Source organism: Equus quagga, chromosome 12 (assembly GCF_021613505.1).
Source record: "Equus quagga isolate Etosha38 chromosome 12, UCLA_HA_Equagga_1.0, whole genome shotgun sequence".
Lineage (NCBI taxonomy): Eukaryota > Metazoa > Chordata > Mammalia > Perissodactyla > Equidae > Equus > Equus quagga.
In genome coordinates, this window is record NC_060278.1 from 93832104 (window position 1) to 93854631 (window position 22528).

The 22528-nt window shown below is 43.0% G+C and overlaps 1 protein-coding gene across 1 annotated transcript in view; it reads right to left on the reverse strand.

Annotated features, from left to right (window-relative positions):
* The window catches only part of PTPRT (protein tyrosine phosphatase receptor type T), a 1006957-nt gene that overhangs the window by 105881 nt on the left and 878548 nt on the right, over positions 1-22528 (reverse strand). The window contains exon 15 of the mRNA XM_046677949.1: positions 7829-7974. Within this exon, the coding sequence (XP_046533905.1) occupies positions 7829-7974 (146 nt within the window). The remainder of the gene's footprint in view (positions 1-7828; positions 7975-22528) is intronic.

Here is a 22528-nt window from a genome sequence, read left to right on the forward strand (position 1 = left end):
AGCTGGGAGTCTAATAGTTCTGGGATTTACCTTGAGCCAGTGATTCTCAAACTTGAGTGTGAAGAAGCATCACCTGGAGAACCTATTAAAAACAGTGATTGCTGGGGCTCACCCCTGGCACCCGGAGTGGTGCCCGATTATTTACCTCCAAAAAGTTCCCAGATCATGCTGATGCTTCTCATCTGGGGACCACACTTGCAGAACAACTGCTTTGAGCACATGACTCAGTATCTGTGGACTTCAGTTTCCTGCTTTATAAAATGGGGATAATAACATCTACAGTATAGTGGAGTGGTTTTGGCTGTGGGCTTAGGTGTGTCAGATAGACCTGGGTATAAGTTCCAGCTCTGCTATTTAAAGCTATGAAGGCTTAGGCAAGTCCCTTACTATTTAAACCTCAGTTTCCTCACCTGTAAATCATCAGAGATAATCATAACACATCTAATTCTCCCGACATACAAACGATATAATACAATGCATATTGTATTATAAAACACTCAGCTGGAAATGGGCACATAATTAATGTTCAATAGATGACAAACGGTATTATGAATATTAGTAATCTAATAATTATTATATTTTGAGAACCCAAACTGGGAGGATTACGTGAACTCATTGGCTGACACAACCAGAAATCAAAAATATCTCAGGAGGCTGGGATTACAGGGTCAAATCTAAGAAGAAGACACAGCACAGATGAAATATAAAGTCCTTTACTTGGGCTCAAAAAAATCATTTTCACCTAAGTTGAATGAGGCAGCCCAAGCTGGAAGCCATGAGCTCTGCATCAGGCAGATGTATGATGGGCCTTGGAGGTTAATCCAAACATGAGCAGTGTATTCTGAACCCAGTTTTGGAAACCAGAGTGAGGGTGAGGGTGGCTCTCTGAACATCCAGGAATTCAGCCCAGTGTAGCGGGTCACATTCTTCTTGAAAACCACACACTGCACGGACACGGACCAAATGCAGACAGAAGTGCCAGTCAAGATTTTGAGCAGATTGGAAAACAGAAATGTATCCCGAAGAAGGCTGATGGCTGATGTGGGGGCTGCTTAGCTTGAGGGAAGGATGTGCAGGGCGCATAGGGGGCTGCAGTCCAACAGCTGGGGGAGGGGGCGGGTGCTGAAGAAAGAGAAAGACTGATTTCATTACCCTATGTGACACCAGAGGGCAGACAAGGGCCAGCATATGATTGCTGACCCATACAAACTTGTGTGCAAAAACAGGAATGAATGGATGGAAGTTACAGAGAGCAGATTTCAGCTTAAAAGAAGATAGAATTCACTACCAGAAGAGTTGAATTAGATATGAGCTTGGAGCTAGAAGGTCTTAGTTTGGATTCCAGCTCCATCATTTATTCATTCATACATTCAAACACTCAGTGAGTATCATATGGGCCAGAGAGTTGGGCAATGGTCAGAGTACATCTTGGTCAGCAACCATGGGGGGCCCAGGAATCCATGCTTACGATTTTAGCCTTTACCTCAGGGCCAACAAAGAGCCACTGAAAGTTTTAAAGCAAAAGAAGGGAAGGTCAAGTTGGGATATTGCAAAGATGGGACAGCAGAAATGTATTTAACTTCGTTGAGCTTGGGTTTCCTCATTTATGACATCAGAATAGTAACTCCTACCTGGTTGCAGTGTTTCGAGGACTGGAGATAACACGTGAACAGCATCTAGCAAAATGAATGCTCCAGCAGATTCTGAACAAAGGTATCATTAGCAATCCTTAACATCACACATCTTCAATAGTTTCCCCAGGGAAGGCCACAGTGAGAGCAATTTTCCCAGAGACCCATTTCTCCAGCTGGCTCAACATCCTCCTGAAAGAGTTAAGGCATCTTCCTAAGGAGTTTCCTGCAACTCCAGCCAACCCGCTTACATCTTTAAAGTCATGATCTGTATTCCCCATTTGAATTGCTTTAGTTACATAACATGTTCCTAAAATAATCAGGCTAAAATTTTGCCTTGTGCTTCCCTCTGCCTACTCCATCTCTGCTCAACTATCCCATGGGGTATTAAGCTTGAATATTCCCTGAAGCTGCCAGCAAGGAAACCCTTTTATGAGATCTGTGGGCTGAAGGACAGGGAGGGCATCAAGTCTCAGGACCCATCCTCTTCATCAGCAGCAAATATTTCCTGAGGCTGCTGTATGCTGCCTAGCAGGTATATTTTTGGTCACATTGGAGGTACAAAGGGGAGAAAAGGATCCTGTGACTCTTTTTGCAGGCTGCCACTGCAGCCCTGGTTGGGTTCTGCAAAGATACTTGTTATTGGACCGTCTGTTTGCCCTGCCAGGCTGCAGGCTGCAGGCTGCAAGCTTTCTGCAGACAGGGGCCACTCCTTGCTCCTCTCTCTCTCTATCTATCCAGGGCTTGGTGCAGCTCAGAATGCCTGAGGACGGGACCATCTGGTCTACAGTTCCACTTCCTAGGAGATTCCTTGTGGGACGATTCCCACAGATCCTGCCTGTGAGAGCATCCACTGAGCAGGTGCCTTCCTGCAGCAGGAGCATCAGGCTCTGAAGTGGAAAGAGGAACCAAGAGAAGGCACTCTCTCCCCAGCCAGCGAGGCTATATGCCTTGATCTCCTTTCTCTCCTTCACCTAGCTTTCTGGTGAACAGAGAGCTAAAGGTTAGAGGAAAGACAACGATGCTTGGTTTTAAAAGTAGAACATCTTGTTTGGGGTCCAGATCTCACTATCTATTCATCATACGACTTGAAGAAGATCTTTTAACATCTCAGAGCACCAGTTTCCTCAACTGTAAAATGGATTTGAAAATAAACACACTGACTGTATAGGGTCACTGTGAAGATGGACTAAGATGCCATATTTGGACATGCTTATCACAAACCTGGCACCTCATGGGAATCTGGTTGACTCCATGCCAGTGCCCAGCCCCAGACCTCTATGCAGGACACAGCTCTGGAAGCAGCTTCTGCCCACATGGTAGAAAAGCTGGCTGGCCATTGGGAGAGGAGTGGAGCTCTCCCTCTCTCCCAGCCATCAGTGGCCTCACTCAGGAATACCGGTGTGTGGTGGGCTACCATTCATGGTACAGGAGTAGGAACGTGGGTTCTGGAGTCAGAGAACGCTCTTCGGTTTCCAATCGCATCTCTACTATCTGTGTGTGAGACTGTGGGCTTAATTACTTCAGTTCTCTGAAATGAAGTTTCCTCATTTACAAAATGGGAAGCATAATATCTAGCACAGAGTGGGCGCCAAGAAAAGTTATCTTCTTGTTTGGGCTTTTGCTACTAGAGAGCTCAGAGCCAAATTGGAATATGAAAGTTACTAGCCTGCAAGTTATATTACATTTTAATATAATATAATTACATTTTAATATAACCTAGTGTTGGCCTTCTTGTCTCCATTTCTGTTTTCCTGATCCTGATTATTTACTTCTCTTACAGTTGTCTTATTGTAGGTACTTTTATTGGATACATTCCCAAATTCTTTGCATAACTAGGTGGACAGAACGTAACTGATGTCAGGAGAAATGGATCCTTATTATGACTCGGCAATGACTGTGCGATTTGAGGCATGGAGTCTCTCTGAACCTCAGTTTCCTCATCTGTAGAATGGCAGTAATAATAAACCTGCTTATGGTGCGGGAACAAGGCTCTGTGGCTCTAGTGTTTTGCAAAAAGCTTTCGTAAACTATGAAAGACATACAAGTAGAAACATTCATTATCTGTGAGACACTGCCCCATTATATTCATGTTGTAATTACTCCCCTTCCCAATCTGCACCCAGGACTCATAGCACAGGGACAGGCATGTACTAAGTACTGAGAAAATGGCCATTGAATCTCACCTCCAAGGCCTCAATCATGCCTGCTTCCTTACTTAGCAAAGAGCTTGAAGGCCCAGTGTCTGACGATCCTTAGAGATGGATTGCCTTCACCCACCAACATGGAATCATTCAACAGAACAGAAGCATAATGGCAAAGACAGAGTTAACTAATGGTGCCCAGTGGGCCAGCGAGTCTGTCAAACACCATTATGCGAAGGGCAGACAACCCAGCCCCATATCATAGGAATTCAACATGGATTTGCTTTGAAGCATTTTGATTGGGACTGAAAATGAACAAAGAGAAGAGGACACTATGAATAAAAGATATAAAGAAGAAGGTTTAAGCATGGATATAAAAAAAGTGTCAGAAGAAAGACCCCAAAAATGATCCCAGTGAATGAAAGATCTCAGAAAAATATAACAATCAGGTACACAGAGCGATAAGATCAAAATCGGATTACTTAATAAAAGCAAGAATTTCTTTAAACTGAAAACAATGTACATTGTTTGTCCCTGAAATGTGACATGCTCTCCTTTTTCAAGAATACCAAAGCACTCCAAAGCAACAGTCCATACCTGACAGAGCCCCAACAACCCTGTGGCCCGAGGCCATTGTTCCTACACAAATTTGCGAGCCTTGATTGAATGGATGTTGCAAATTTAGCAGTCACCTGGAATAGAAAACCCCAGAAAACAAACCTACACAGGGATGCATAGAGTGTGAATCAGGCAAGAGCCCACTTGTTCAATAATGAAATAATTGCTCAGGGCACGTTCTTCTGTAATCTTTCCCTATGTGACAACCATTCTCGTGCCCTGCCTCTCTCAATACTTCCTCAACATTTGCAAATAACCTCAGGGTCTCCTAAAGACACCGATGCAGAAGCCAGACAGTCACTTTCCTAATGCCACGAAAATAGATTCAATTTTACATACATCAGGGCGATTTCAGAAGCAATTTCTACATCTCCAGTGTAAGCATTACTTACATTTTTCTCCCTTCGAATCTCATCCCAGTGGTTCCACAGGGCATTTTAAAAGGTACCTGATGCATTCCAGGGCATTCAAAAGAATCCCGAGAGCATGTTTGTGGCTGTAGCCTGAGGACATCAGATGCATTGAGTCCTAAAGCACTCATTGATTGAAACAAATGCAAAATTTCTTGATAAGTATGTATAATGTCAATAGAATTTTTCTGTCTTTTTAAAAGCAATATCATTAAAATGTGAGTGCCTATATATATATATATATATGTCTGTATATATGTGTGTATATATATTTAATACATCAATTATTTGGAAAGACTGTCTCTGGACTTTAAAACATCTAATTAGATTCTATTGGATATGCTTCCTCTTCCTTTCTGGCTGGCTAATCTACCTCAGTCTTGGATACTTTCCTCTTAAGAATCTAAGTTTCAGCCCATGGGGAAAACAGTGGTGATGGTTCCCCCTGAAATCCAAGAAATCAGTGTTACCCAGGTTTTCACTTGAGATCAGAAAGCTTAAGATCAAATATTTACAATTTCAGATGATTATCATGCATCTTCGACCCTAATTTTTTTGGCATTCAGAGTCCTCCCAGGACATATTGATAAATGGAAAAAAGTGTGTGCACAAGGCTGGCCTTACAGCAAAGGTTTTGGGTGAATGGGTACCACTTGGCCAGTATGTTCCATCAGCTAGACTTGCTAATGAACATCCTTTCCCCTGGGCTAAAAGCAGGAGAGTCAGTGACACGTTAATACAGCCAGAGGCTTAGGCAGCTCAAGATGAGCCTTTCTTTAAGGACAAGCCAAGTCCATTTCCTTGCCAACACCTTTCTGCTTTTCCTGGCCTATGTCGATATCCCCTTTTCCCAGTACCTAGGGAATGTATAAATCCCAGAAATGTGTCTGGGTTGAGAATGGAAGAAGGACTGGTTTATGGTTAGGTAGACTGCAAACTTGCTCTGCTGTATGAGACAAATGGAAGTTAAATATCTGCTCATGAACTAATCAGTATGTGCCATTAGACTTTGTCTTTAAAAGCTATTACTCAACCTTAAGAAGTCTTCAAACTTAGCAACGTCAATAATGGGCAAAGTGATAATGTGTGCCTATGGATATGATGCAAAGGGAGGTACACAATATGACCTATGTGGTATTTTTGCCAAAATGTTTAACCTGAATGTTATCATGATGGAAAAAAATCAGATGGATCTGGATCGTGGAACAATCTAAGGGACAACCGGATTACGCTTTTAAAAGATGTCAGCATCCTGAAAGAAAAAATAAAGGTAGGCGGGCTGTTCTAGATGAAAGGTGGTGAAGAGGTATGATGACCAAATACAACGTGAGTACCTTGATTGGATCCTGGATCAAAAAAATAATAGGGCCATTGAGGAAATCCAAATACGCACTGGTGTATTAGTTATTTAAACAAGGTTACATTTCTTGGGTAAGATAATTTTATTGTGGTTATGTTGAAGAGCTGTCCTACTTCTTAGGAAACACATGCTGAATTCTCTGGAGGTGGAATGTCATGATGTCTGCAACTTACTTCTAAGTGGTTCAGAAATTATATATAGAGAAAGAGAGAAAGAGAGAGAGAGACAAAGTGCAAATGTTGCAAAATGTGAACAATTGGCAAATCTAGGTAAAGGGTATATGAATTTTCATTTTGCTATTTTTTTCAATCTTTTTATAGATTTAAAACTAATCTCTCTTTCCCAAGACAGCACGCCAATATTTGAAAACAGCTACTGCCTCCCTCAAAGTCCAGCGTTCTTAACCAGGGTGCCTATAAGAACCTCCTGAGTGGCTTTTGCAAAAGCCACCTCCCTGAGTCCCCATCCTACCCTTCATCCTCCAGGAGATTTTGATTGAGTGAGTAAAGTGCCAGCCCCAGATATATGTATTTTGAAAACTTCCTTAGATGGGTTCTGTGCTGCATTTCAGGTTAGGAATCACGGGTCTGAGTTATCCTCAGATCCCGGAGCCATCAGGAGCTGGCTATGTCTCTCTGGGAAGGTCGGCCCAATACATTGATCCTTGGATACCTTACCTATAAATTGGGAACAGTCACAGGAAGTAAGGATGAAGGAGGTCAATAAATATTTGTTTCCTTCCTTTCTTCATTCTCTCATAGATTCTCATCATCCCAAATTGATCAATCACATCTAAGTGATTTTCACAAAATATGATTTCTTTCATTTGCCATTGATACAGTGTGGGGAGGACATTCGTTGATGCTCATATTACTTTAGATTTCCTGCACTCCCCAATTTGGAGCAGAGGCTGGGGAATCTAGCATTTCTATTAAATCCAGGAAAGAACTGACTAACAGAAAGATAAGAACAAAAGTCAGCTCTCTTGAGTCTGATCACAAAGCTAGCTTTAGATTACCCATCTTGAGGTTCTCCTTTGGACAAGGGTTAACCCCGAAATCTTAGCCACTTCTATAGGCTTGGCATCCTGTATTAACTCTGCATAAGGACACAGGCGCTCTTGACTAAACACTACTTGGAACATTGGCTGCAGCTTGGAACTGGCCAAGGCTTGGGAGGCACAGCCTGTAGGTCTGGAAATGTTACTCATCAGCCATGGTTCTCTGGAGAAGTCACCTCTCAGATACTCAGTTTCCTAAGTACTCAAAATGGAGACAGTAATAATCCATGACTCACCCACCTTACATGGTTTCTGTGAAACACTGTTTTGAAAACTGTAAGACATTCAATATGGCATGTTTTTCTCCTTAAGGGCATAACCGTGTCCTCCTCCTTTCTGACTATTAGTAGTTTTGACCTATCTTTATTTCTGTCTATTGCTTTTAAGATGGCTTGCCTCCATTTCTATCTACTTTGGGGTAGATTCTTAAATTCTACTCCAAATTGTTAAATTTTCCAGGGAGAACCTTGATCCCTGGAGCACCCCAGGGAAGCATCTAGACTCCACGCCCTACAGCACCTGACCACCACGAGGGGTCCACAACAGAGGTACCAGGGTCAAGCTGGACCACGGATGTCCCCTTCCCCTTAGTTGGCTCAACTTACTGAATCCGTTAACGTCCTGAGAGCTAGAGAAGCCTTCATCGTTGCGGCTGGCATTGAGCTTGGTGGTAGGTTTGTCGGCAGAGGCCACAGGCCCCATCTCCCTCTGGGCTCCACTCTGTGTCTCCTTCTGCTTCTTGGCCAGCTTCCTTTGGGACATGTGCAAGGGGAAAAATCACAGTCAGATGGTGCCAGTTGCATTAAAGCATTGGGAAGATCAGATTGCTCTCCTTCCCCACCCATCATCTTCAACCCTCAAACTTGGTTCATCCTCCAGGAATAAAGTCAAGATGCTTCCTCCAATGTCAAGGTGGAATAAACCTAAATCCCCCCGAAACCTCCAGTGGCTTCCATTTACTCAGAAACATGAGGCTCATCCTGCCTCATTCCCAACAATGGGTATGTTCTTTACTCGAGCTTAACCTGGGAAATCAATGAGACTGGCATGACGCTTCCCGTACTCTCCTTTCAAAGGGAGGGAGAAGCCAGATTGATCTTTCCATTCCCATGGCTCTAAGTGAAATTCAAAATGGAGCCAAGCCTCTCTCAGGGACTGAGCTCATGAAATAACGCACCAAACAATGGTAGATTGAAGTAGGGCCTGATGGTTGGCGGTAGGTGAGGGTGGAAGTTAGTTATTCTTGTAGCTCAAAATGAGAAAAGTTAAAGCTGAACTTGACGCATAGTTATTCCTATAGGAATAACAGACCCTCAAAACCAGAAGGGCATTTACCATAATACTAGTTTAGAGCAGGGGTTCTCAAATTCTGGCGTAAATTAGAATCATTTGAAGAGCTGAGGAAAACACATAGATGCCTAAGCTCATGGAGGTAAGACAGGGCCTGGACCTTTGTATAAGCACGAAGTTCCCCAGGTCGTTTTGACACTGTCCATTGGAGGTTACAACTGTCAGTTGTGATGTCAGGCAGACCTGGGTTCATATCCTACCCTCCACAACCTGCAGGCTGCATGACCCAGGGCAAGTTTCTCAATGCCTTTAAGTTCTGAACTCTTCCTCTGTATACTGTGGCAAACAGTAGGCTTAACCTCATAGGGTTGTGAGGATTAAATGAGGTAATGTGTGAAACACTCAGAGCACAGTGCCTGGCACATAGTGAACATCCAACACATGGTGGCTGCTATTCTTGTTTTTACATAATCACCACTGGTCCCACGACATTCTGAGGTCTGAATCCCCCTCCAACAGCCCCACTGTGAAATCCCTGGATTATAACAAGTGATCGAGACTTTGACACTTCACCAGGGAGATGAAGGATTAAACAGATCTTCATATGGATTTGAAATCTACCTCCCTTAAATTTTAACTAATTGGTCTTAGATCTATTATCAGAGATATAAAAATATGACTAACTCCTCTTGCATATGACAGTTCTTCAAATATTTCTAAAAAACCAACATGGTCCCACTGAGTTTGCCCAATATTTATGCATCTAAGTATAGTTACTATGTTCCTATATTATATTATGTTATGATATGAAAGGCTATTGGTTGCACATTAAATATCTTGAGGGTAAATTCTTCCAGGTCTCTTGCTCCATTTTTCACAGGCTGTGGCAACAAATTCAATCTTGGTCACTCCTATATCAATACGGAAAGAACAGATGTCTCAGAGAGGTAAAATTCAGTGCCATCCGTGATTCCACTTGATCATGAAATAGGCAGTTTCAAGAGGTAATGAGCTCTCGGTCGGTATTAAATGAAAGGATAAACCTAGACTTAGAAGTATTTTAGAGGAGTTCATCTAGGATCGATTCTAGTTTGATAGTATGAGAGTATCTTCCTTCACAGGAGTCCCTTGATGCAGGTGTGGACTGCACAGAATAATGACAGATGGCACATGTACATGAGGATCATTTGTGTTTATGTGTAAAAGGACTGTTGACAAAGGTGAGAAGGGTGTAGCGAATCCAAGGTATACTATAGTGACAGGAGGACTGTTTACCAGCCTTGTGTCCAGAGGGACAAGTAGAGGAAGCAGTCAGCAGAACCTAAAAGGAGAGAGTCATGAAGAGGAGGTCACTTGCACAGAAGCAGTGTCTTTCTCTTGAGAGACTCAGCCAGTCCTGGATGACCTCACAGGGAGGGAACCAGAGGCATAAAGCTCTGACTACATTCTCCCCCCTCCCTCTGACCTCCTATAGTGGCTCTCATTAGCTGAACCCAACTGGAAGCCAGAGGCATGGAGTCCAGACAGATCTAGCTCTGCAAGCAGAGAGCAGAGCGCGGGAGCATGGGGAGTGAATCTAGATCCAGGAAATCTCCACCAAGAGGAGAAGAGCTTTTACCTCCCTCATTTTGGCCACAATTTGAAGATAAATGCAGCCTAAAACAGAATTTTTCTTCTTTTTAAAAATGTTCATTGGCCTGTGGAAAGAAGGGCACTCAGTACTAGGAATGCATCTTTCGTTAGAATGCTTTGGCCACAGGCATTCTGTTCCACTAGTGAAACTATTCCAGGCAGAGAGAAAAACAAGAAATAAAGCATGAGATCACTTGTGTCTTTTCTTAGCATTGGCAGATAATCAGAGAGAGGGTAGGGGGACACTAACGGAAGAAAAATGAGTAATTCTGCGACTGATGACATTTTGAAGTTTTATTCTTCATTTATTATCAAAAAGGAGCGTGTTTAAAAATGTATATGTGACCTTCTTAATCATAAATTGGAAAAGATATATAGCAGATCCTTTGCCTCTATCAGAGCTTGGCTCACATTGCCCCAGCAGGAAATAAAAAGGAAATCCGATAAGAGAGTTAACTTTAAAACTATAAATGAGTATGTATTGGAGGCTTTGATAGTTCCTTGGAGGCAGAACTCCCAACCAATCTCATTCCATTTAGGGTGAAATAATATGGAGAGAGTTGTCTTAGGCACAAATCATTGGTTTCCAAAGGAATATAATAAAAATAAGGCCTCGCTGCATCCACGAAAATTGGCATTTTACAGAAATGTCTAGGTAGCTCTGAACACCCAGATGAAAAAACAATGAAAAACTGAGCCTCTCCAAAACGTAGAGATATTTAAAAATCGGACAACTAATTGAGTTGTAAAAACGCAGGTGTATGAAATCTACAGTATTGAGCCCTCAGTTGACACTATGTATTCATGGTGATGATGATGCTGTATAATAATTTCAAAGTGAATAGACAGGTGTTTCAGGAACAGGTAAACGCAGTTACAAAGTGGAAATGGAGAAGATGCGGAAGGAAATAAAACACAAAATCACAGTTCTGGGATCTATCTTTATTCCATCAGAATTTAAAATTTAAGTATTAAAAAACCTTCTCAGTAATACAGACAAAATCATATTCATTCTGATAGCCATAGAGTTTAATTGATATCCCACCCTTTTCCTTAAGAGAAGGAAAAACTCAAACTTGTGAGTAGGGCATATAAGACCCTTAGACTACAGCTCCAGGCTTCAACTCAGCCTTATCTTCCACACACATTTCCTTTTAGGAAATAACAACTGCCTCTTCTCCCTCCCCGATCATTCCTCAATACTCTACATCCCTTAATGTGTCCCCATTCTCCTCCACTGGCCACCTCCTCTTCATCCTTCATGGCTCAGAGGCATTCAAATGTCACATCTCCTTTGAGGTTTCCTCTTGCTCCTCTAAACAGATTTGTGGTTTTCTCTTCTTGGTTGATTCGTCCATTGAACAAATATTTATTGAGCACCTACATGTACCAGTCTTTGATAGATGTAAGAAGGCCATAGTGTCAAAAGCCAGACATGACCTTGATCTTCATGGAACACAGAGACTGATGGCAAAGACAGGCACTAAACAGATAAATACAGAAACAAATATAAAATCACAGAGGTGATGGAAGCCAAGAAGGGGAAATACGTGGAGCTATGAGCAAGTAAATAGCTGGTTTGAACCCTGTCAGGAGATCAAGGAAGGCCTCATTGCCTTGTGAGCTAAGCACTTGACTAGTCCAATGGCAGCATTTCAACTCTCCTTCCCACTAAGGCAAGAACCTCTTGCGTGAAGGGCTTTTGACTTCTTGCACCTACTCCAATTTCTTGTTGAGTGTCTGGCACATAGCTGGTGTTCAATAAATTCGTTATATAATTTCATACTTAAAAGTCTCCAATTTGAAGCGTAGAAAAGATTGTTATCCTACCCTGACCGCAAATTATAACCACTTTAAAAAAAGATACACGCAAGGAAAGAGGAAGAAAAACCTGCATGAAATTAGCTTGTGATCTGGAATATTTCTACTTATGAATATTTTTGGCGAAGAACTTAGCGTTTCCTTCCTGTGGTTGTCACAGAACTCTTGGGACGTTTGCAGAATTAATGGAATGTTCACAGAAGTCAGAGATTTTTTTTCTCTCAGAGCCTACAGAATAGCCTAGCTATGGAATGTTTAAAAAAACTCATAAAATAGTCACAAGATACACGGAAGGGTGCATAACTCCTGGAATCCTTAGATCCTTCAAGACTCAAATACTTGTGACTTCCCAAACCTGGAGTTTTTTCTCTAGTTGTTCTGAGATTCTTGTCAATTGGGTCACACAATTTCGCCAGCAGGGGGTACCAAAAGCTGGTAAAAAGAGAGCCTGTCTGTTCTTCTGCAGGGACCTTTATAGAGCTGAAGAATGTTATAAGACAGAGCAATCCGAAGTTTACTGCTTCTGACAGGTGGGGCTGATGCGGTGTGGCTGCGGCTCTTGGCATTCTTTCTTCTAACAGATCACTCTGAGGTCTCGCTGACCTTTGCTTGTTAGCTGAGCGAGAGAAGGTGGCAGGGGATGTGGCCATGATGGACTGTGAGTCCTATGACTTATTCTGAGTACCACTCTTTATAAGGGATAGTGGCAGGTGGAATGGCTCAGGGGAGAGGAATGCGGGGCTGTGAAGGGTTCTGAAATCATGCTATGAGAGGCAGAGTGTCTGAAACAACCAGGGATATTTCTCACGGAGAGGGAATACTCAGGAATAGTCTCTTCACACTATCTGATGTCTAGCTCTGTGTGGCCTCAGCAGGCAAAATTAGAACCAGGTTGGCTGGACACAAAGAAGAAATTTCCAGCTAAGTAGAACCCTTGGGTCTCTTTTAGAAGTGCCTATGGCTTGAACGGCCCTTCCCATTTTTTCTTCTTTGGCAGCCTTCTTTTTACCTTTTAAGGCCCAATTCAAATGTCCTCTACTCTTAGAAGTCTTCATCTCCTCCCCAGAGTTAGTAGTTTCTTCCTCTTTGCTCACTAATTTGTTGGAAAAATACATAATGAGCACTACTTTGAATGAGTGGCTGTTAGAAACAGATCATGATGTAAAAAGTCAGATATAACCCCTTCCCTGTTTAGCCTTTTGTAGGTAATGAGCTCCCTATCACTGGAGGAGTTCAAATAGAGACTGAGAACCAACCTGGAAAAGAGCTGGTAGGAAATTCCAGCATCTGCATTCTGCAAAACCCTTGATTCTGTTCTGCACTAGAAACAGGAGGCCCCAGCCAACTTGGGGAGCATCTTGAGGGTTCCATCTAGGATTTTCCCTGGACACGAAGGCCGTGTCTCCTGGGGAGACACTGATCAGGCACTCTTCCCTTTCTCCACATGGCTCTTCCCCTGGCCCAACCTCCACTGACATCTCTGGACAGACTTTCCTGGGAAACCACAAAGGTTGCAACCCTGGATCTAGAGAGATAGCTCAGCTTACAGGAGGTGGACAAAGAAAACACACAGCTGAGACTCTGCTCCTATTAAAAACTGGCATTGTATTCTTTGAAGCCAGGATGCTCCTGTGCTGACATGGTGGGATCTCTAATTAAAGTCAGTCATCAGACTGTAATGGAACTGTGCCATTTATGGAAGACACTGAGGCCTGGACAGAGAAGGGGCGTAGCGAGGCACACAGCACATTGGTGGAAGCCACAGGACCTGAACCCAGCACAAGACAGTCCTTTACGTCACTTCAGGATGAACTTAGAAGTGCAAATTCCGTCCATGGTATACATGATTCTAGTCCCTTATGAATGCTGCAGAATTTCGTTAATCCAAACCCCACTAACTCAGAATGACTGTAATTGAGGCAGAGGCTGGGCTACCCCACATCAGAGTTGAGAGCGTAAATGAGGATATAGATATATGTGCAGGATTTAAAGGAGAACACGGCGCTTTCTCTTATGTCAGGAGGAAGGAAGGCAGAACAGTTAACACACTGACTTTGGTGCCAGACAGCCTGGCATCAAAACCTGGCTCCATCGCAGACTAGCTATGTGAGCTCTTGCAAGTTACTCATCCCTCTGCCTGTCAGTTTCCTCCTGTCTGTAGAACACAGGTAACATTAGTACTCCCTTGGAAGGTGGTTGTGAAGATTAAATGGTGTGTCTAGCGAAGGATTTTTCCCAGTGCGAGGTACACAGAAAGCACTCAATAAATGCTCTTTAGTAATTTTTTAAATACAGGAAACAGGCACGTTAATTTAAATGGTCTCATTACTTATTAAACATGAATTCTCTATACCAGATGCCCCAAAGAATGACTTTTCTTTAAAAACATTCTTTGATGTATTCTAGAGCCATGCTTCTCAAACTTGGCTGCAAAAATCACTTGGGGAGCTTTAAAAATTACTGATGAGATTCTAATTTAATTGGTCTGGGGTGCAGCCTGGGCATCTGGGTTTTCAGAAGCTCTCCAGGTGATTATAAAGCGTCACCAAGCTTGAGCACCACTGACGTAGAACAGCGGTTCTCCACGTGTAGTGTCTGGACCAGCAGCATCGGCTTCCCTTGGGAATGTATTAGAATGCAATTTCTCTGGCCGCACCCCTGACCTAGTGAATCAGAAACTCTGGGTGATTAATAAGCCTTCCAGGCAGTTCTAAGGCATGCTATAGTCTGAGAGCCCTGATGCTGTGAATCCACTCTCTAGCTGGTCTGAATTAGTGAAGAGTCCCTATCATGTTTTGTCAGTGAATGGAGGGCCAGGCAATAGAAGACCTGAGTGCCTGCCCCAGATCTCTAAGTATCTCACTAAGGTACCAGGGCCGTGCCCTTTCCCCTCTCTGGGTATTGATTTCACTATAGGGAGGAATTGGCATCTAAGAACCACGGCAAGAACTGATACCTCTTAAATGACTGCTGTTGATTGAATGATGCCCCCCGCTAAAAGACACATTGAAGTCCTAACTTCTGGCACCTGGGAATGGAACCCTATTTGGAAATAGGATCTTCACAGATGTAACCAAGTTAAGATGAGGTCATTAGGGTGAGTCCTAATCCAATATGACCGGTGTCCTTATAAGAGGAGGGAAATTTGGATAGAGACACACAAGGAGAACGCCATGTGATGACAGAAGCAGAGACTGGAGTGAAGCCGCTGGAAGCTAAGGAACACCAAGGATTGACAGCCACCAGCAGAAGCTAGGAAGAGGCAGGGAAGGATTCTACCCAGTCACGGAGGGAGCAGGACCCCGCTGATACCTTGATTTTAGACTTCTACTCTCCAGAACTGTGAGAGAACAAATTTGGCTTCCAGTTTGTGGTACTTTATTATGGCAGCCCTAGGAAGTGACTACAATGACCATGAAACCACAAATCCTAAATTTACTTCATCTATTTAATAAACATTTATGTAGCACTTATTCCATGCCAGGCACCATTCAAGCTTTTACAAACACAGTTTATTAACTTCTTTAGTTCTTGTAATAACTCCGTGAGGTTGGTGGTATTACTATCACGGTTTTACAGATAGAGTGAGGCAGAGAGAGTTGACGTAATTCACCAAAAGACACCCAGGCTTTAAGCGATGGGGCTGGCATTCAAACTCAGGCACTCAGACTTCTGAATATTTTCTAAGATTCCTTGTTATGTCATGCTCAGCCAAGGACCCACACACATCTACCTTTGTCCCAATGCTTTCTCAGCTGGCTCCCTTCCTCTCCAGGCAAACGCACTCACGCATAGACACATGAAGCCAGAATGCTCACATTCATACCCATTCACATCCTTCAAGCAATGCACATCCTGTCTGCTCATTACCTCTGTTGGGTACCAATTGTGGAACATGACTGGTGGGTCCTTCCTCTCCTACTCCCATCACTCTAGCTTGTGGCTTCTCGGTGCTTCCACCAGAATGGCAAAGTTATAGAAGCAAGCAGCAGATCTCCTCATAATTTGAAAGGCCAAGGGACCTCGGCCATCACCTCTCTCACCTCCCTCTCTCTGCTGTCTTGCTCTCCATGTGTGTGCCTCCACTGTTTTGCCTCTGCTTCTATCTTCTGCCTGTGGCTGCCTCTCTTTCCTCCCTGCCTGGATGGGCTCTCCTACATACCACACTCTTCCACTAAGGACAGAGTCCAACTCAGTCTGATGGTTCTCTGGAGCTGGCAGGGGAAATAGTGCAGCAGAAGACCTAAGACAGATGCAAGGCCCTCCTCCCACTGGGCACATGGTCACATCACGCCCTGGACCCTGAAGCAGAGCCTACTGGGAACAGCATGGGCTCTGGAGCCAGACTGCCTGGCTCAAATCCCGCTCCATCATTTACTAGCTGTGCGGCCTTAGACAATTACTTAGTCTCTTTATAACTCAGTTTCCTCACCTGCCAAATAGGGATATTGCAGTCACATATCATTTAATGACAGGAATACTTTCTGCGAAAGGCATCGTTAGGTGATTTCATCATTGCGTGAACATCATAGAGTGTATTCATATAAACCTAGATGGTATAGCCTAACACACACCTAGGCTATACGGTACTAACCTTTTGGGACAACCATCATATATGCTGCCCATCATTGACTGAAATAATGTGGTACATGGCTGTAGAGTGAATTCTCACAACAACCATTTGCAGTAGATATTGACTTGTAAATAGTAAAGTACTTAGAACAGGATCTATCACTTACCAAATAAGTTCTATATTAGTGTTTGTTAAATAATAGGCAATGAGAAGGGAACAAATGCCTCAGAGGAAAGTAAGGACAGAATCTGTGGTTCAGACAGTGGGAACTGTCCTGAATGCTCTCAGGCCACTGACCCCTGAACCCTGGACTAGGCGAACAGCCGTCTGTTCTTGGTGCTGTGGAACACCATGGACTTTGGCCCCAGAGTCTCCTGGTTCTAACCGGTTGTGTCATCAATACCTAGTATCCGTCTCTAGAGTCTATGAAACTCAGCTCCTCATCTGTAGAATGGTATTTGCTAAGCTCCAGTTCACAGTTACCGTGATGATTAGAAATAATAAATGTTAATTCCCTAGCATGGGTTTTGGCATATAATAGACACTCAGCAAATGCTAGTTCTTTTCTTTAATTTGAATTTTGTGTTTGATCTGCTCCCTGAGATGAGCACTCCAGGGAACCGAGGCAGCTTCTTTTTCTCCTCGCACCCCCCTTCTTTATCTATACTTTGCTAATGTGGTCACAAACCAAGCCAGAAACTTGGGCAGATACTCTTCTTTAGTCGCGCTTTGACCCCCAGTTTCAAGGTCATTACAGATTATAGAATCTTGGATTCTCTGGGCTGGAAAGGCCACTGGGGTCCTCCAAGTCATTTTCCCACCCTAGCTGGGAGACCCCTTGCAACACCCCCAGCAAGTAGATATCCAGCCCCTGACTGCCCAACTCCAGCGACAGGGACTCATCACCTCTGCAGGTGTGCGGAGAGGTCCCTACCAGGTGGCCTGTTCCAGGGGTGTGGCTTCCTCTATGAGATGTCCTCTTCTGAGCTGAGGCTGAGCTGAGCTCTGCCTCCTGCAACCTTTGCCCCTCGGACTTTTCTCATGCCCCCTTACAGGACATTGCTTACTTCTGTTTTGTATCCTAGTCCTCTGTCTGCCTGCTCTCATCACTTTTCATTATAACAACTTACATAATATACACTAGTTCACATTCGTATTTCCTCCAGAACTTATTCAGCACTTGCTACAATGTTGTTAAAGCTTTAAAACTATTTACTGACTAAATGAATGAATGAATGAAACTTTCAATTCCTTTTTTGTTGCTCTGGCCCACATTTAACCATCCCTATTACTTAGACTTGACTCCTTCCGTCTACTTCTGCACAAAGTGTCTGTGCATGAGCAGGTCCTACTTGCTATTCTGCAGTGATGCTCAGACTGGAGGGTGCACCCAGAGAACATATTAAAACAGGGATTGTGGGGCTCCACCCTCAGAGTTTCTGATTTGGTGAGTCTAAGCTAGGGCCTGGAAATGTGTATTTCCAAGTTTCTAGGCGATTCTAGGACTATACTTTGAGAACTACTAGTGTATGGAATGTCATCTCCCATCCCATTGGGAAACACATACCACTATTCTGCTGTCTTTTCTCCACCAACCACTTCCAACCTTATTCCCACCGCTGACCCAACCCCACTCCTAAAACTTCCAATGGGAATAACATATACCCTTTAATCTAAAATTCCCATATTCCTGGTACTTTATCCTAATGAAATAATAAAAAAGGAAATATGCATATATTATGTAGATAACACTGGAAAACGCAGCTTCATATACGCCAGAGGTTCTCAACCTTGGCACTATTGACATTTTGGGTGGGATAATTCTTCATCGAGTGGGGCTGTCTTGTGTTTTGTGGGATGTTTAGCAGCATCCTTGGCCTCTACCTCCAGATGCCAGTAGCTCCCCCCACTCCCAAGTGTGACAATCAAAAACGTCTCTAGACATTGCCCGGTGTCCCTGGGTAGGAGCAGGGGGCAGAACTGGCCCTGGTTGAGAACCGCTGGTATATATATACATGAATGTAATAGTTTAACACTTAGTAGGTACCACCATGTGCTTGGTACCCGGAAAACATCTGTAATCCTCATAGCAACACTACAAGTTGGTGACAATTTCTTTTGTTTTATAGATGAGGGATCTGAGGCCCAGAAGGGTTAATCCTAAATTCATAAAACAGGTAAAGGGACCAGGTGCGATTTGAGCCCTGGTTCTCCAGCCTGCAGAACCCTGCTCCCTCCCTCAGTCCGCTCTGCTGCTTTTCTTGAATGGCAAACATCCGTTACGGCCTCATAAATGTCTAACAACAGGGGACCAGTTCAGTAAATTATGGTGCATCCTCTGGATGGAATATTACGTAGCTATTAAAATGATGGAGTGCCATTAAAAATGAAAACTATGTAACAACATGGAAAAATGCTAACTGGGTTACATTAAGTTAAAAAAATAAACTAGAAAATAAAACTGTGTCTACATTGTGAATACCATTATGAGAAAGTGTATCTTTGCTGATGTGTTAGATTGAAGGTATTAAGGATAATTTTCCTTTCTTCTTTGATATCCATTATTGTTATCAGAATGTCTTTGGGATCATTACTTTTAAGTGGCAGCAAGTTACGAAATTCAAGATGCTATATTTGTCATAGGTCCTTCTTCCACTTGAACTAGTAGAATCAAGCCTTCTCTAAATCCTTTGAACATGGCAAGGGTTTGATTACTCCTACGTTCCCCCAAATAGCACTGTTGTGTGTGTGTTTCTGAACCAGGACATCTCTCCTTGAACTGACCAGTTTCTGCCAAGCATGGCAAGCTGGAGGCACAGAAGAAAAAGGCTCTGAAGGTATCCATGTGTAGCTCTCCGGGTGCCAAGGCTGTTAGGAACACGTGGTCTGCAAATAGCAGATGTGTCTGTCAGAGGGTACTGAGCAGCGCACTGGTCTCATGCATTATGCATCAGGAGTGGCCTGGCACCCTGGCCTGGCCGTGCGAGAGAAGTCTTGCATAAGGAACATCTGATGAACTGATTGGAATGTCAAAATGTCATTAAGGATAAATTAATGGATGTGTTACTTTGGCTGTTACAGGCAGTGCCAGCAAGACAACAGGCAGCCAGCGGGCTGTTCCTTAGCCCAAGACAGACAGCGTTTGCAATGGAGATTCATGGTCTTTATGCAACGTGAGATGCTTTGCAGGGAGAAGAATAAACAGAAATGCTCCAGCACTTAAGCGCCATAAAATCACAAGCATGAGATAAATTAATTAGTGTACACTAGGAAGGCGGCTGGTCTGTCTGCACTCCTGGGGAAAGCCAGAATGGATGGCACTGGGCTGGAGATGACGGATCTCAACACTAGCCTCCTAAAGAAAGCAATTGAATTTAATGTGCAATCATAAACTGCAGCTGATGGAAAGATAAGTCTGGTCTGCACTTGTTTTTTCATGGATACCATTTCTGTCTACTGCTTCAAGCTCTTTGTGTCTGTGGGTCAAGTGTCTTAGGTGACTGGGGAGCCCTGGAACCACTGCCGCTTGCTTTTAATGCCATGGTGGGGAATTATATACCTCGACACAAGGGGAAACTCTTGGGAAAGCCTGACTCCCCACTGGCATCCTAGATAGGAGGTAGTCCATTCTCCTGTGGCGGGAGGCTCATTACCTCACATTCAACCAGTTCTACTATTGGACAAGCATTGTTAGAAAACCGTTTTTTAGCTTTCTCTAGCATCTTCCTCCTTGTAACTTAACAACAACAGCAAAAGCAACAATGAGAATAGCTAACGCTCATTTGGCATTTGCTAGGTGCCAGGCACTGCGCTCTGGTCAATTACCAACTTATCTTGTATCATCGCCACTTTACAGTGTAGGAAACTGAAGACCAGAGAGGGTGAGAGACATGCTCAAGACCACACAGCTAGTACATGGCAGAGGCAAGATCCAAACCTAGGTCAGCCTACAACTAAGTCTTAACATCTTAATGATCACACAACTCTTAGCTCCACAACCTCCACACGTGAAACAGAACCTGGCTTTTAGAGCAACACAGAACATGAGATGGAAAGCAGATGAGAACTAGCACTGTGAGCATGCATTGGACACTTCACTAAGCACCTGGCCTGATTAGTGAACTTAATGCGTCTTTCGTGCAATAGCTGTTTTTGTGTGAAGTTACTATTTCTCCACCTGAAATGTCTCTTTTCTTGTCTTTGTTTCCATGTACATTTACTTTTTTTAATATACCAAAACCAGTTTCATTTCTATATATTAACAATGAACAATTAGAATATGAGTTTTTCTTAAAAAAAGTACTATTTACAACAGCACAAAAACATGAAACATTTGGATATAAATCCATCAAAACCTGCATGCTGAAAACTACAAGAGGGAGAGGAAAGAAATCAAAGTAGACCCATACGAATAAACAGACATACCATGTCCCTAGGCCAGAAGACTCAATATTGTCAAGATGTCAATTCTCTCCAAGTTGATCCACAGATTCAACACAAGCCCAATGAAAACCCAGTATGATTTCTTGCAGATATCAACAAGCTGACTCTAAAATGCCACTCTATATTTATTTTTAAAGAAAGAAAGAGGGAAAAAAAGCCTTCAAACCTCTGGACAGTTGAGACCAGAAAATGAAACCTGACACCTGTTGTCATGTTAGATATCATAATCATCTGGGTACATATTTAAAGAAAGTTATTTCTCTATGTCTGGCATAGCTGAATTTGAATAAAATCCTCTCCATGGCACAACTGCATTTATAAAACATTATAAACGAAAACATATTAAGAGACAAAAGTTTACTTTAGAAAATTAAAAATGAAGCCCAAGAGGCCTTTTTTTTTTAAAGATTTTATTTTTTTCCTTTTTCTCCCCAAAACCGCCCAGTACATAGTTGTATATTCTTTGTTGTGGGTCCTTCTAGTTGTGGCATGTGGGACGCTGCCTCAGCATGGTTTGATGAGCAGTGCCATGTCCGCGCCCAGGATTCGAACCAATGAAACACTGGGCCGCCTGCAGCGGAGTGCACGAACTTAACCACTCGGCCACGGGGCCAGCCCCCCAAGAGGCCTTTTTAAAGAGAATAGCAAAAACAACGCCCACCTAGCCTTCCTTTAATCTTTGTTCTTATTTTTCTAATGCAGATTATAAAATTTCATGCAATCGTAAAAAGATGGATGATCTTGTTCCTGTTTTATTCTTGTCCCATTTATACAGTGAGTATATTTAAAGGAATGAAGTGGATGTACAGGCCCCCCCCCCCCCACCCCATTATAGTTTGAAACAATAGTTATAAACTTTCAGGGAGGGACCAAATTTGGACCCTATTCATGACTTATTCCACTTCGTCTCAGACAGTGTAATTCTTATCAGTTCTGATGCCGTGTAAAGTAGCTTCCTTCAGAATTCTTGTCACATCCACCACTCAATCCATGATAAGACCACAGCACCAGTAATTGGCAAGTCTCTGTTCCATGGATTTCTTTCTTCATGCAGCCTGTGCCCCTGTCCATTAGGTGAGCCTTCCTTTCTTTACATTTAAAATGACACTTCCTCATTGGAGTGACTCAAAGATTTCATGAGATATCTATACGAAAGTACTTTATAAACTGCAAAACACAAGTAGACATAATAATATAAAAAATAAAATGCAGTAATAATAATAATAACTACAATGTACTGAGCACCTGCTATGCACCAGACGTAGAACCAGATGATGTACATCCAGTACATTATCTTACGTAATCCTGGTAGAGCTCCACAGCAACTTGGTAGTATGGTCTCCTTTATGCAGATGAGGAAACAGAGGCTCAGAGAAGTTAGGGTGAGAAAGTGGCAGAGTCCAGGATTCAAACTCAAATGCAGTCCATGCTCTTTTTACTACAATCCTGCCTCTAGGTATTGAGTATTGTTTTCCTGGACCATCAGAACTGAGGTAAAAGCATTGTTTAATACTCTTAAGGAGTGGGAGATGAGGTTACAGAAATA